This window comes from Diadema antillarum, unplaced genomic scaffold (genome assembly GCF_040938485.1).
Source record: "Diadema antillarum isolate AM-2024a unplaced genomic scaffold, OU_Dant_1.0 seq00001581_RagTag, whole genome shotgun sequence".
NCBI classification, from domain to species: Eukaryota; Metazoa; Echinodermata; class Echinoidea; order Diadematoida; family Diadematidae; genus Diadema; species Diadema antillarum.
Window position 1 is genome coordinate 245,103 of NW_027272300.1, and position 14,200 is coordinate 259,302.

At 39.8% G+C, this 14,200-nt stretch overlaps 1 protein-coding gene across 1 annotated transcript in view; it reads left to right on the top strand.

The window, feature by feature from the left end:
• The window catches only part of LOC139710868 (bone morphogenetic protein 1 homolog), a 44,564-nt gene extending 32,168 nt beyond the window's left edge, over positions 1-12,396 (top strand). The window contains exons 10-19 of the mRNA XM_071622790.1: positions 524-719; positions 1,248-1,373; positions 2,110-2,270; positions 2,795-2,975; positions 5,431-5,556; positions 6,279-6,406; positions 6,677-6,890; positions 7,334-7,419; positions 8,315-8,479; positions 11,241-12,396. Of these exons, the coding sequence (XP_071478891.1) occupies positions 524-719; positions 1,248-1,373; positions 2,110-2,270; positions 2,795-2,975; positions 5,431-5,556; positions 6,279-6,406; positions 6,677-6,890; positions 7,334-7,419; positions 8,315-8,479; positions 11,241-11,387 (1,530 nt within the window). The 3' untranslated portion in view covers positions 11,388-12,396. The remainder of the gene's footprint in view (positions 1-523; positions 720-1,247; positions 1,374-2,109; positions 2,271-2,794; positions 2,976-5,430; positions 5,557-6,278; positions 6,407-6,676; positions 6,891-7,333; positions 7,420-8,314; positions 8,480-11,240) is intronic.
• The last annotated feature ends 1,804 nt before the right edge of the window (positions 12,397-14,200 follow it).

A 14,200-nucleotide genomic window follows, 5' to 3' on the forward strand; every position in this document is an offset into this window, starting at 1 on the left:
ACGTCGGCAAATTGACCTGATTTGATATAGTAATTAGCCGAATATGCAATCCCGTGAATACTAGGTATGGGCGGTCTGGTCATATAGAAGTATACTTCAGTACAGTTCCACCTGTCTTGTGTACAAAACGCAGAATGTTATTAAATGTATAATTGTTTTTGTATCTTGATGTATATCTTTCTGCACCGGAGAATTCAATGTTGTTTCATCTTAATTGATTTTAAATATATGACGTTTCATTAAAAAAGACACACACAAATGGACAAGTTCTAATTTTTACCCACCAACGTCATAAACCTCTATGTAACCTACCATATATCTTATGCCTCAGAAGGGCCCTGTTTTTATGACTTGCCTAGTAGGAATACTTTTGAGAAGTCATAACTCGCTATCATTTTTTTTTTTACGTGCGAAAAATGTCCTTGATTTATTGCATTCGCTTCACTACTATAATCAGTCAAGGTGAAGCATTGCATTCTTGAGCATAATTTCATGTCAATCGCTGTACGCCTGTTCCTCCTAGATCGAGCGACATGAGACCTGTATCTATGACTATGTAGAGGTACGCGATGGTCACGAGGAGAGCTCACCTCTGATTGGTCGATACTGCGGTTATTTCCTACCAGACGACGTCAAGTCTACGGGTAACAGGATGATGGTAAAGTTTGTGTCTGACGGTTCTGTCAACAAGGGAGGATTCTCTGCCGACTTCTTCAAAGGTATTGCCTTATTGTTTCACTTGGAAATTATATGTCAAAGCCACTGAATACTGTACGATGAATGAAATCTGAACCTCTGAACCAGATTGTGTGAGAGAGCCACAGTGAAACGTAGGTTGCCAGAAATTGTATTAGATCTGTCAGCGTAGCTACACATCGAGTCAAATAAGGGCAAACTGATGCAGGCATGGTGGAAAGCTTTCCAAGCAAAACTCTGGTTCATTGTACTGAGAATGATGAAACTCTTAATGTAAGTAGCCATCATTGTCCTCAACTATGTCTTTCACTTGACCGTTAAATATTTAAAAAAATCACGGTGTATGTCTACAGTGATACTAATGATAATTATCTGTAAAATCTTATGATCATAATTTTGTCAGAATTATATTACCATACTATGAAGCAAAGATATTCTTTTGCTGTTATTTACAAGTAACGATCGTTACCCCAGCAACCTTCCTTCCTTTTCCCCTTCCTCCTCCTCTCATTTCTGTCCAACATCTTTCCTGTTCAATCATTGTCCAACAGAGATCGATGAGTGCGCCCAGCCAGATCAGGGCGGCTGTGCGGATATCTGCATCAACTCAATCGGCAGCTACCGATGTGACTGTAGTCCGGGCTTTGAACTCAGCTCAGATGGGCTAGGATGTGAAGGTTGGTAGAGGCTGGAATCTAGAAGCGGACTTTTTGGCTCATAGTCAGATAGACAAACAGACAAGACAAATAGACAGACAGACAGGCAGACAGATATATTATTAGATACTGGCCTTGTTATAGATAGATAGATAGATAGATAGATAGATAGATATATAGATAGATAGATAGAGAGATAGAGAGAAGGAGAGAGAGAGAGAGATTAAGCTACAGGGATGAATAGATATATAGATGAATAGAATAGTAGTGCAAATATAGAAAGTCTGACGGTTTGCTTAAAAAAGAGGAAAAAGGATCAAATATAGAAATTAGAGGTAACAAATATGTATAGGCAGAATACGAAAAAGAATGTGCAAGTGTCAGCCTAGCTTTAACGAATTCTGTTTTCAAAATCGATTATAGTATTATGCGGCTACATCTGAATGTCACAGACGCTGAATGGACTATGAAGATATTGTGCATTATCATAAGTGTTAAGATGTCTCCCGTGTGCGCGGCTTGGTCTTGTGATGTTATGATCTGAATAAATAGGACAGGACGAGAATTACTTAATTAGCATGATCGTAATGTTCATAGTTAATTTTGAATCGTATGTAATCTATTTTAAACATAATATCCGTAATTTCCTCAAATGTAATACTTAATTGGATTCAAATGTATTGAACCAATATCTGTGTGACTCTTTCTATTTCTTTGTGTTAAAGTCTCTCCCTCTCTTTCTCTTATATTTCATAAGTGGCGTGCGGAGGTTTGTTTACAAGCCTTCAGGGAAACATAACCAGCCCGTCATGGCCCGAACCCTACCCTCAAGACAAGAACTGCGTATGGCAAATCGTGGCTCCATCCAACTACAGGATATCACTGCAATTTTTCTCCTTTCACCTTGAAGGCAACGAGGTACAACAGATTTACTTTTGCAAACATGCTAAACATCATGAAACTTTGCAAGAAAATGGTTAGTGTGAAAAAGAAAAAAAAAAGGACTATATGTATTTGAATGCCTGAAACATTCATAGACATGTAAGGGCCTGGTAATGGGGAGTGGGTCTAGAGACTGGATGCCCTCTCCCACACACACACACACACACACACACACACACACACACACACACACACTCACGTTTGGTGAAAAAAACAACAACAAAAACAAAAACAAAAGGAGGGAAAATATCGCGAGCACTGTCCTTGACCCCATCCCCCCCCCAAAAAAAAAAAAAAAATTAATGATAAGTTCCCTAGCTCCTCGATATTTATTGTTATTATTGTACTGTATTCTAATCTTTACATGTAGATGAATGTTTTTACGATTTTTTTAAAGGACAAAGAAAAACATTCAGCTGTAATGAATCGAGATGCAAATTGTGTTTATGTATTGCTTATCCCCCCTCCCCCCTCCCCCCCCCCCCCCCCCCCCCAAACAGGTGTGCAAATATGACTACGTTGAAGTTAGGAGTAGTCTGACAGAAGAGGGCCTCCTTCATGGAAAGTACTGCGGCAACGAAATTCCGGAAACCATCACGTCTCGCTTCAATAACCTTCGGATCGAGTTCCGTTCCGACAATACGGTGGCCAAGGACGGATTCTTTGCCAACTTCTTTGCAGGTAACTCTCTTCTTTTCGTTCATTCCTTGTTTATTTTCATTTCCCAACGATATACATGTACATGTGTGTATCAAAAACGTCAAAACACGTAACAACGACAATAAGACGTCTTTGTCTTAGCCATTATGGTACAGTTGTTTCTTGGTTCTTATTACCCACGCCGATGAAAATCGGCAGGGGTTTATGTAAAGGGTTCCGTATGTTTGTTTGTTTGTTTGTGTTTTTGTTTGTTTGTTTGTTTGTTTGTTTGTTTGTTTGTTTGTGTACAAGATAACAAGAGAACGGGTAAACGGATTTGCACGAAATGTTCAGGGGATGTTTGGATAATGGCAGGAAAGAATCGATTAGATTTTGGTGATATTCTGTTGACCCTTGCAAATTCTGTGTGACCTTGAAGTTTTGACCCCATGGTATAGTGACCACTCCGAAAATTTCCCGTTTCTCACTTTGCGATTTTCCGCTACCATACGAGCACATAAACTCCCAAACGATCCGACTTCGCTGCTCAAATGTTCGTAAGAATTCCGAAATTTACGTTTAGGCCTATTTGAGGGACTATGTCCTTCTAGATTTATGAAAGTTCGTTCTCCGTCGTCACAAACTGGCCCGTATTTTGATGATTTTTCAAATTAACATTGATTGTTTTTTTCGTTGGAGGAGCATTTGCTCGGTCAGTCACACTGCACGATATGCGCGCTCAATGTCAATGCGTGTGCAAGGCCGCTGAAAATGCATCGCGCTCTACACTGTTGGTGCAAAATTGCATCGGAGACGTTGCGGCGCTCGTTGGTGACCGAATACTGGTGCAGTAGACATTTGCATTCAACCCTTGCATTGAATAATTTCCGTAGACACTAATCATAGGGGTAATTGCCTAGGGAGTACGTAAATTTTGTTTTTCTTTTGCACTTTTGTGGATACCATCAAAGATCGTACACTCATACGACCTTTGATATCATCACACTCTCGGCTTGCTATGAGCAAAATATCCCGCAAGAAAACGGCGTATTTCTCGATTTTTAGCGCTTTTTCGGCGACCCGTCGCGTAGACAATACTCTTAAAACTGGACTTAATTCGCGCGCGCTGGGAAAAGTTCTGATTCTGCACTTTTGACGGTGGTATTTGGGATTTTCGATGGATTTTTGGAGGAGACTAAAGGACTTTCCTGTTCTGAATGAGTGTTACCGTATGTGAAATGATGTGATTTGCGTGTGATGTGACTGTAGACCCAAAGATCGTACACTTCAGTGTACGATCTTTGGTAGAACTCACTGGCTGGTGATAAAGCACACTGGCAATTAAGTGACCGAATTCTGGTAGATGACCGAATGCACATTATGTTTACTCCGACTTTGTACAAGGCGTGGGTCTGCCGCCTTTGACGGCCCCTCTCTAGTATTTGTACTGTATTAATTCTAAAGTGCTGCTTCTGAAATCATTTATCTATCTATGCATTGTGAACAGGCACCGGCACGTACTGCGTCTCCCTATCATAACTGCATGCAGGTCGATCAAGGTCCATCCTGAAATGAAATTTGGTGGTTTCTTTTTTATTGCGTATCATGGCTCATCATCTTTAACCCTAACTAGGCCGGGGGGCCTCCGATGCCCCCCCCCCCCCCCACGTTTCGCGCGATGTATCCCTAACGCGAAAAGCTATCGCCGCGACGTTTCACGACTTTTTTCTTTCAAGTCTTCCGCATCTTTTGACACCAAATTTGCGATGCCCGGGCACGCGGTTCCGAAGTTGCGTATAAATATGTACGTGCATGTCAGACCAAAAATTGCTCAAAAACGTAAATTTGTGTACAATTTCAAGGCAAACTGTGCTTACAGACAAATTTTATAAAAGCATGATTATTTGGGGGTTTTATTGATTAAAATCAATTAATAACATAATTATTTTCTTGTTCTGAACAATGTCGCGGAAAATTTCATCGAAAAAACAATGAAAAACATAAAGTAAAAAAGCAAAGAAATACAAAAGAAATTTAAAAAAACAATAAAATACTTAAGAAATTTTTTTCAGATGGCACAATTTTTTTTCTCGTATATTTGCTCAGGACACTAAAAAGAATATTAACACAGAAAATGTGCCCATTTTGAACTTTATTTAGTGATTTATACCAAATTGTTTGATTTCATGCATCATTATGCATAAATTAGCATAATTAAGCGTAAATGATAATTTTAAAAAAAAATTTAACTTCGTGGTACTTTAGATTACGTCATAGGCAATGTGTGTGCGAATTTTCATCGCGATCGCGCGGTCAACGGCCGAGATCTGGAGCCCCCCCCCCCCCCCCCCTCTATGATTTACCTAAATAGCCCGGCCTAATTAGGGTTAAGATGATATTTTTTGAAGTAGCAAATGGAGTCTTGTGTAGAGTCATGAGTCACAATATATGATATGTTTAGTTATCCCTTTATCTGTTCATTTATTGTGTTCTTCAGACGTAGACGAATGCGAAGACAGCAACGGAAATTGTCAGCACATATGCACGAACACGTTAGGGAGTTACACGTGTTCGTGCCAGAACGGCTTCACGCTACACGAGAACCAACACGACTGCAAAGAGTGTAAGTGTATCTATGCCTATCGAATTGTCGAGGCTGATTCTATGAGATACGTTCTTCTTTTATTTCAGTTTTTTTTTTTTTTTTTTGGGGGGGGGTTGCCAGTTGATTTGGTTTTGTATATTCCTCTCAATGCCACACTAAATGCAATGTATTTGTTTGATTTGTGATTTGTGATTTTTTTTTTTTTTTTTTTTTTTTGGGGGGGGGGGGGTTGCCAGTTGATTTGGTTTTGTATATTCCTCTCAATGCCACACTAAATGCAATTTATTTGTTTGATTTGTGATGCTCACATGAGGTAGGAGCATCTTGATTCAAAAGAATCACTCATCTTCGGTGGTTTTCTTTAGGTTTTCTTTGTTTTTATAAGGGGGATACGTTGAGTTATAAGAAGGGTATTTCAATTTGTTGTGTGAGCGCAAACAACACTGATGACAATAGAAGACATAGTTAGATCCATTCAACAAACTGTTTTACTGAAGTAGGAGGAGTCTGCAAGAATCTTCAGTCGATTGAAGGAGGCAGACTTAACCAAAAGAAAAAGAAGAGTAATACTTCATACTAATTCTCTTCCCTTCATCAGCAATTAAAGATATAAAAAGGAAATGCCGACGTGTCAAATATTTGCAATCACTTGTCATTCAGACATACTTGTGATTCTGTTTCCTATTCCATTTCAGCAAAGTTAGAAGTGGCTAAATGCGTATTTTGTCTTGTATCACTAGCTGGCTGTCGACGGGAAATTCAGTCAACCAGTGGGATAATCACGAGCCCGAACTACCCAGACAATTACCCCAAGAGGAAGGAATGTACGTGGCATATCTCAGCAGCTCCTGGACACAAAATAGTACTGGTAAGGCCACAAATCACTTTTTTTTTTTCAGATCGCGTAGCCATAGGCAACAGTATGGGAAGCAAATTAATGACGAGAAGTTGTATCTTATAAATTGTCTGTGACGAGAAGGTGTACTGTGTGACAGGAGATAAATGACTGTTTCAGTATTTTGTACAATTATAATTTTATGAACATTCAAGTGAAATGTATAGCAACGAATGAAATCGAAATGAAATGAAAAATCTCTGATTCATACCGATGTGCCCTGTTTTCTCGGTGTCCTTGCAGACCTTCTCTGAGTTCGACCTCGAACAGCACCAGGAGTGCGCCTACGACCGCCTGGTTGTGTACGATGGTGAGACGGACGAGGAGCAGGTGCTTGGCCGGTTCTGTGGGGCCGTGGTTCCTGACCCTGTCATATCAAGCAGCAATCACATGTTTATCAGCTTCTACTCGGACGCCTCGGTCTCCAGGAAGGGTTTCTCCGCCTCTCACTCCACACGTGAGTTATAAGGGAATAATGGTACTTTTGAAACTTTTGCTTCTAGATCCCTTTCAATGATAAATCTCTATTTGTTTCTGACTATGATAATAAAAGTGTGAATGCCTAAGGGAGAATGGCTCAAACCAAGCCAAATTATGAAAGCAGGCGATTGCTGGGTACACGGCATGAGTTTAAAATGAAGTGTTGTCTTCTTTACAGGTATATTCAAGACCCTTGGCTATGGTAACTCAACTTCGTCATGAGTTAGCCTACCCATGTGCACTATGTTGATATCAGAGGACATTTTCTTCCTACTTTCACTTGAATTACTTTCCTAGTCGTTTGTCCTGGGTATATAAAATAACACGTGTTTAACACGTCTTGAAGACATCAGTCCTTCAGTCTCTCTCTGTGGGGTACCACACAGTAATACCGCTATGTCGATGATAATTTCGATACAGAGTGTGGCGGGAGTCTCATTGCAAGCACCACCTCGCAACGGCTGTACTCGCATGCAGACTACGGCGATACCAACTATCGGAATCAGGTAAGATGTCAGCTATCGATTAGCCAAAGCAGCCATTGGATAGATGTAACTCTCGGTCAGAATTGTGCGTATAAGTGATAAACTGAAAGTTTTCTCAGGTTTATGTATCAACCGCAACAAATCAGAAATTATAGCCTTATAGGATATAGCCTTAGGGCATACCCTAACGGTATAACAAAGCCCATCCTCCATATTTATATATATACATATATATATATATATATATATATATATATATATAGATAGATAGATAGATATATACCGTATAATAGATGAATAGATGAATAAATAAATAAATTTTGATAAATGCATTACATATTCAAAAAAAAAAATAAGCGGACGTCAGACACATTGTATATTGTAGATAAAATGCGTTCAACACAATTATGAATAGCCATTGTAATTGGAACAGTGTAAAACATATGGCCCTCCATGTAAGCTGGAACCACCATATTCGCAAGAATTACAGAGTACAATGCCTTCTGCTCTCCTACACTTAAAACTGAACCTTTCAGAAGCCCGTTCCCTTGATGGTATTCGGTGATGAATGTTGTAAACGCATGGCTCATGAACCGTGAGGTCAACCACGATTATTCATCGAGTATCACATACTGAAGAGGCACTATGAACATGTTCATGTTTTTTTAATCACTTGTCTTGTTTGTACATTTATTCTGTATTTCTGCTCGTGTTAGGTTTCTGACACGTGTGCATAGAGAGTATGGCACATGGTGTTTCTCTTTCAGTGTGTGAAAGGAGGATCTTTTAAGTTTTTGTATACAATGTATTTATTTATACATTCATTTATTTGCCTGAAGCTGTTATAATCCCGTGTGAAGAATCTAGTATGGTAAAGCGATTTTTAAATTGGTTTTGTCTTTCCTGACCGCTACAGGAAGATTGTGAGTGGACCATACTTTCTCCCAACAACCAGCTCGTCCATCTGTGGTTCAGATCATTCGACATCGAGCACGAAACCGAATGCGACTACGATTACGTCGAAATCTTAGACGGAGATAATTATGCGGCCGAGTCATATGGACGATTTTGTGGGCAACGGGTAAGGAAAAACACAATAATCAAAGAACACGTCAAGATGCGAATCCCCTCGGCCAAATGTTGTTTAGATTAAAAGCAAAATGTGAAAAAGAAATTAATGAAAATTTGATGTGCTTCTCTCCTCCTTTAACAGGTGAGAAAACTCTGTGAAATTCAGCCGAGACTGAAATTCCGTTCACTGTTGAGGGGAAAGAATCTAATGATTGCCCATGCAAAGTGTGTGTACAAGTTGAGTCTCATGTTTGAACTCTACCAGTAATGGACGGCAGCCACGTGTTATATCTCGAGCTGTTTTTCCGGTGCAAGAATAGTCTTAGGCCTACTCCGTTCAGCGTCGGATGAAGGATAAAATTATATACGATACTGGTACTTGTATAATGTTGCGGCCGCGGTTAGCAGGAAAAAACAAAAGTAGTTGTTTTAGTTATCGACAAGTACACTGTAGGCGCCTACTATAGTTTATCTTTGGGTAAGCTCTTATGTGGTGTTTTAGGCTATTCGGAAAAGAAGTGTATGCTATTTGGCAAAGCTTGCTACGGAAGATGGCAAGAATATTACTTGCACGATAAGCCCTATATGTGTTATAGTGCCATACATTTAGTGCTGTACTTGTAAACAGCGACATTGATGAAGGCGTGGATTCTTTATATATACAAGTAGCCTTCGTAATCATACTGTATGACATTTTGATTAACAAACGAGATCATGTTGCGATTGTTCGATAGCTAAAAAGATTATTAGAGAATGATCTCTGTGCATACCTATATGTATTGGTGGTCTCAAGGAATGAAGCATTGCCAGGAGATCAATTTGTGTGCTTGCCTGTTCTATGGAGGAGAGGGGGGAGAGAAAGTAAGGTGTAATCTCTTTCTCTCTCTATGAATTGAAGTTGAAGAATCAATTCGACCAACTCGTCACATAGAAACGACATTGTCATATTTTTTTTTTCAAAAATGAAAGAATTCTTGCGTCGATTTTTTCCCCAACTGATTGACCAATTGCTCTTCATCGAGGTAAATAAGCGCCGAGTAGGCCTTTAATTGTAGAAGCCATGATTTAACAAAACAACAGACCCGCGGGTCTAGCGCTCACCTGAGTATCGCAAGTTCACCTTTCACGCAGTCACTAATCTAAATTATTCACAGCTCTACCCAAATTTGATCACGCATTCTCAAGTAGAAGATGAAAATGTACAATAAGGGCCCAAATTTTTGAAGATTCCTTAATTTTGGGGGATTGGGGCCCCATGGGGCCCTCTGGGTGGGGCATGGTGCCCATTTTGATAAATTGAGATCCTGACCCCCCTGGGGATGCTACCTGCCAAGTTTGACGAAAATCCATCATGAGGTTTTCAGGAAGAAGATGAAAATGTACAATTAAGGCCCCCATTTGGACCTTCCCAACCAATCCCCTCCCCCCCCCCCTGCCCCCAAGAGGGGCACCCCTGGATCTCCTATGAACAAACTTGAAACTACAGTCATTAATGTACTCATTCATAGTATTATCTTAGCTCTATTACTTCTGATTCTAGAGAAGATGTTTAAAGATTCCTTCATTTTGGGGGTTTGGGCCCCCCTGGGGGCCCCCTGGGTGGGGCATGGTGCTCATTTTAACAAATTGAGATCCTAACCCCCTAGGGATGCTACCTGCCAAGTTTGGTGAAAATGGGTCATGGGGTTCTCAAGAAGAATATAAAAATGTACAATTTAGACCCCATTAGAACCCCTCCCCACCCCCTCCCCTGGGTCCCAAGGGGGCACCCCTGATTCTGCCACGAACGAACAAACTTGAAACTACAGTCATCAATGTACTAACTCATAGTATTAACTTACCTCTATGACTTCTGGTTCTAGAGAAGATTTACAGATTCCTTAATTTTGGGGGGTTTGGGCCCCCTGGGGGCCCCCTGGGTGGGGCATGGTGCCCATTTTAACAAATTGAGTTCCCAACCCCCTAGGGATGCTACCTGCCAAGTTTGGTGAAAATGGGTCATGGGGTTCTCAAGAAGAAGATGAAAATGTACAATTTAGGCCCCATTAGAATCCCTCCCCACCCCCTCCCCTGGGTCCCAAGGGGGCACCCCTGATTCTGCCATGAACAAACTTGAAACTACAGTCATCAATGTACTAACTCATAGTATTAACTTAGCTCTATCACTTCTGGTTCTAGAGAAGAAGATTTTTACAGATTCCTTAATTTTGGGGGTTTGGGCCCCCCTGGGGGCCCCCTGGGTGGGGCATGGTGCCCATTTTAACAAATTGAGTTCCTAACTCCCTAGGGATGCTACCTGCCAAGTTTGATGAAAATCGGTCTTGGGGTTTTCAAGAAGAAGATGAAAATGTAAAAAGTTTACGCACGAAACGCACGACGCACGACGCACGACGACGACGACGACGCACGACGCACGACGACGGACGCCGGACGAAGGGCGATCGCAATAGCTCACTTGAGCCATTGGCTCAGGTGAGCTAAAAATCGTTGGCATGCATATTCGCGTTGGACTCGAGATCGGAGATCGTTAGGTCGAGTCTAACCCGGGTATGCATGCCCATGATTTTTCTTTTTCTTTTTCAGTCAGATTTACTACTAAAACATTGAATAATCGGTTCTTACTTACGTCGATAAAGGGCAATATGTCGACAATGTAATACTAACGATGCCATATAGATATAAAGAACAGGAAGGATGTCCTCTGAGATTACCTGGTTATTGGACGTAGTATTAAAATGATACTGACTTTTTTCATTTCCGTATATCAACAGGCACCGGACGACATAGTCTCAGTCGGAGACGCTCTGATGATCATATTTCGCTCGGATGACACCATAAACAAGAAAGGCTTTCTGGCCATCTACAAGCTGACCGATGGAAACATTTTACAGGAGGAGGAGGAAGAAGATTTCTTCTGAATTCCTTCGCGACACGTACCCTAGAGACACATCTTTTCTCTTGTTTGATAAATCTCTTGTCCTTCGTATAAAGAGTGTCTTCTATATTGACGAAAAAATTTTTAAAGAGAAAAATGTACACGCCTTCGAACTGAGGAAAACTCTCACATTAGCATTCCTTTCAAAATGTCTCGATCCGTGATTTAAAACAACAATAAACAATAAAAAAGGAGTAAAACAGTTCCGAGGTGGTGTGTTTTATTAGAAGAAATTGTGCGATGAAGAAATCATGGGGACACTAACACGACCATCTACCATGTTCTGGAGCCACGATATCTTTGGGGATCCAGCAAATATGTACGAACAAGCTGCCGGAATATCAGCGCATGAAACCAGTGGTGTTTAACTTTTAGCAATGACAGCAAGGCCAAACCATGGCACTAAAGGTCTTGTGAAAACTTCACTAGATGACAAGGGACAGAACAACGCTTGGTGTCTACTGCTTGGTCATTCTTCTTTGTAGCCGAGCCTTACCGATGATGTTTTCAACGAATGAATACTGCCTCCTGGACTCTTCGACAGCTAGGGGGATTATAGGAAATTGATTTTGGCAAATGCGCAGATTTCAACTCGTCAGCTGTGAATAATTCTCTGTACGTAAATAGCTGTCACTGCACATAAAAGACATCTATGCTGATAGTTGCAATATGTAGGAAAATCTCAGTGATAGCACGTATATCATGGATTCAGCCAAATAGGGTAGCCACGCATAGAAGACTGGTTTGTACAATTTCTACGATCCATAGTTAGTACACGTGTCAGAGATTGCTCAATGACGCTGTATGCTTGAAAGCGAAGCAAGAAAACTCCAATTAATTATGATAACGAGCGCAATTCAGGTGAGAGTATGACTTTGTGAATACGTGTTTTTCTAAACTATACCTACTTTGACACTAAAATTATGAGCTAAATCTTTATACGTGTATTTTGTACAAAAAGATTGAAAGTTTTTTCGTGATATTAACTTATCAAGAAAGGTCTTCTTTAACTCATTTGTTCATGTTTCTCATCAAATTCTCATCAATATCTTTCACTATTGTGTTTTCATTTGAATTTGTTTTTTCCTTTATTTCCCTGATTATCTTTATTATTGTTATTTATTATAATTATTGTCATTATTATCATTATTATTATTATTATTGTTATTATTATTATTGTTGCTGGTGTTATTATTATTACCAATAGGGCCTATATTCAATAATTGTTATTATCTTTATCATTTATTGCTTTTGGTAATGTTAGTTTCATTTTTTCTGTGTATTGCAAACTAAGGTGCCTTCTCCACTTAGCTAATTCTAAGTGAATGTACACATTGTAAAATACTTTTCAAAGTTATGTCTTCTTCATGTACACTGCTTACTTCCTCGTTAGAATAATTGAAGTAGCCCAAATGTTTTAGCTTTTTTAGTTTAATAACTGTTACATTGTAAACTAGTGTTTATACATTGTTTGAGTCCGAAAGAAAGTAGATTTTTTGATGAGCAATATTCATCTCTTTTTTGCTTTTGTGAAGTCGATGACAATGACACGATACGCTCTGGCATTTCCATCCACAAGCAAAATTAAACCCAGCACTTTTTAAGTTACGTTCTGTGGAATGTGTCTGACTTGTGTTTAACTTCTGACTCTGCGTATAGTATACCACAGCCATCCGTGTATCCAACATCTTTAAAATCTCCCTTAACTTTATCACTAATATGTACCTTTCTTTGATGAAGGACGGGCCGTGTTTCACTTTATTTGTTACTCGTCATATAAATGGTGGTTGTGGGGGGAGGCGGGGGGCAAAAACATTGAATGTCAGCGGTTAAGATCGACCCAAAGACATGGGACAGAATCGTGAAATGAAGACTGGAACTGGAAGGATGGACAAGTGGGGCAAGAGAATAAAAGTAAAAGGTTAACCCTGTTTTAACTGGGGGGTGGGGGTCAAATTGACCCCCCCCCCTCATCGACATTTCGCGCCACGATTCCGCAACGCGCAAAGATTTTGCCGCGTCGTTTCATGACTTTTTTCATTGAAATCTCCCGAATATTTTGAGACCAAATTTGCGACGTCTGGGTACACCGTTCTGAAGTTATTTTGTATTTTGCATATGCATGTCAACCCGAAAACAGCTCATTTTCATGATATCGTGTGCAAATCCAATGCAAATTGTGTTTTTTGGTTAATTTGATATAAATTAGATTATTTCAACTTTTAGCCATTGAAATTAATTAATTCTAATGTAGATGAGCTTGAAAAAGCGCCTGCAACAAATTTTGGCAAAAAAAACAATAGAAAACAAAAGGTCGAAAAAACAGTAAAATACATAAGAAATTAACAAAACAATAAAAAACAAAAGAAACTGATTTTGATTGTGCTGTTTTTTACAACAAAGTTGTTTGATGTGTCTTGAGGAACTCTGACACAAAAATCCTTCATGTCTTTTTAATGGAGTTATAGGTGAAAATATGATTTCATGCATGGAAATTTGCATAATTAATTCATTAAAAATAGAAAGCCAAAATTTTTCTATTGTATGAGCATGTAATCTTGCAGTTGACATCCGACTCTATCTTCAGGCAAAAATTTGCGGCGATCGCGCGATCGGCGGCCGAGATCTGAAAGGGGTGGGGGTGGGGGTGGGGGGTCAAATTGATCCCCCAGTAAAAACCGTAAAAACTTGGTCTCAAATAGCCCAGTTAAAATAGGGTTAAAGATCAAATGTGAAGGACGTTTACAGCGATGTGCATAAAGTGCATGACAAGTAAAGAAATAAGGAATATGAGAG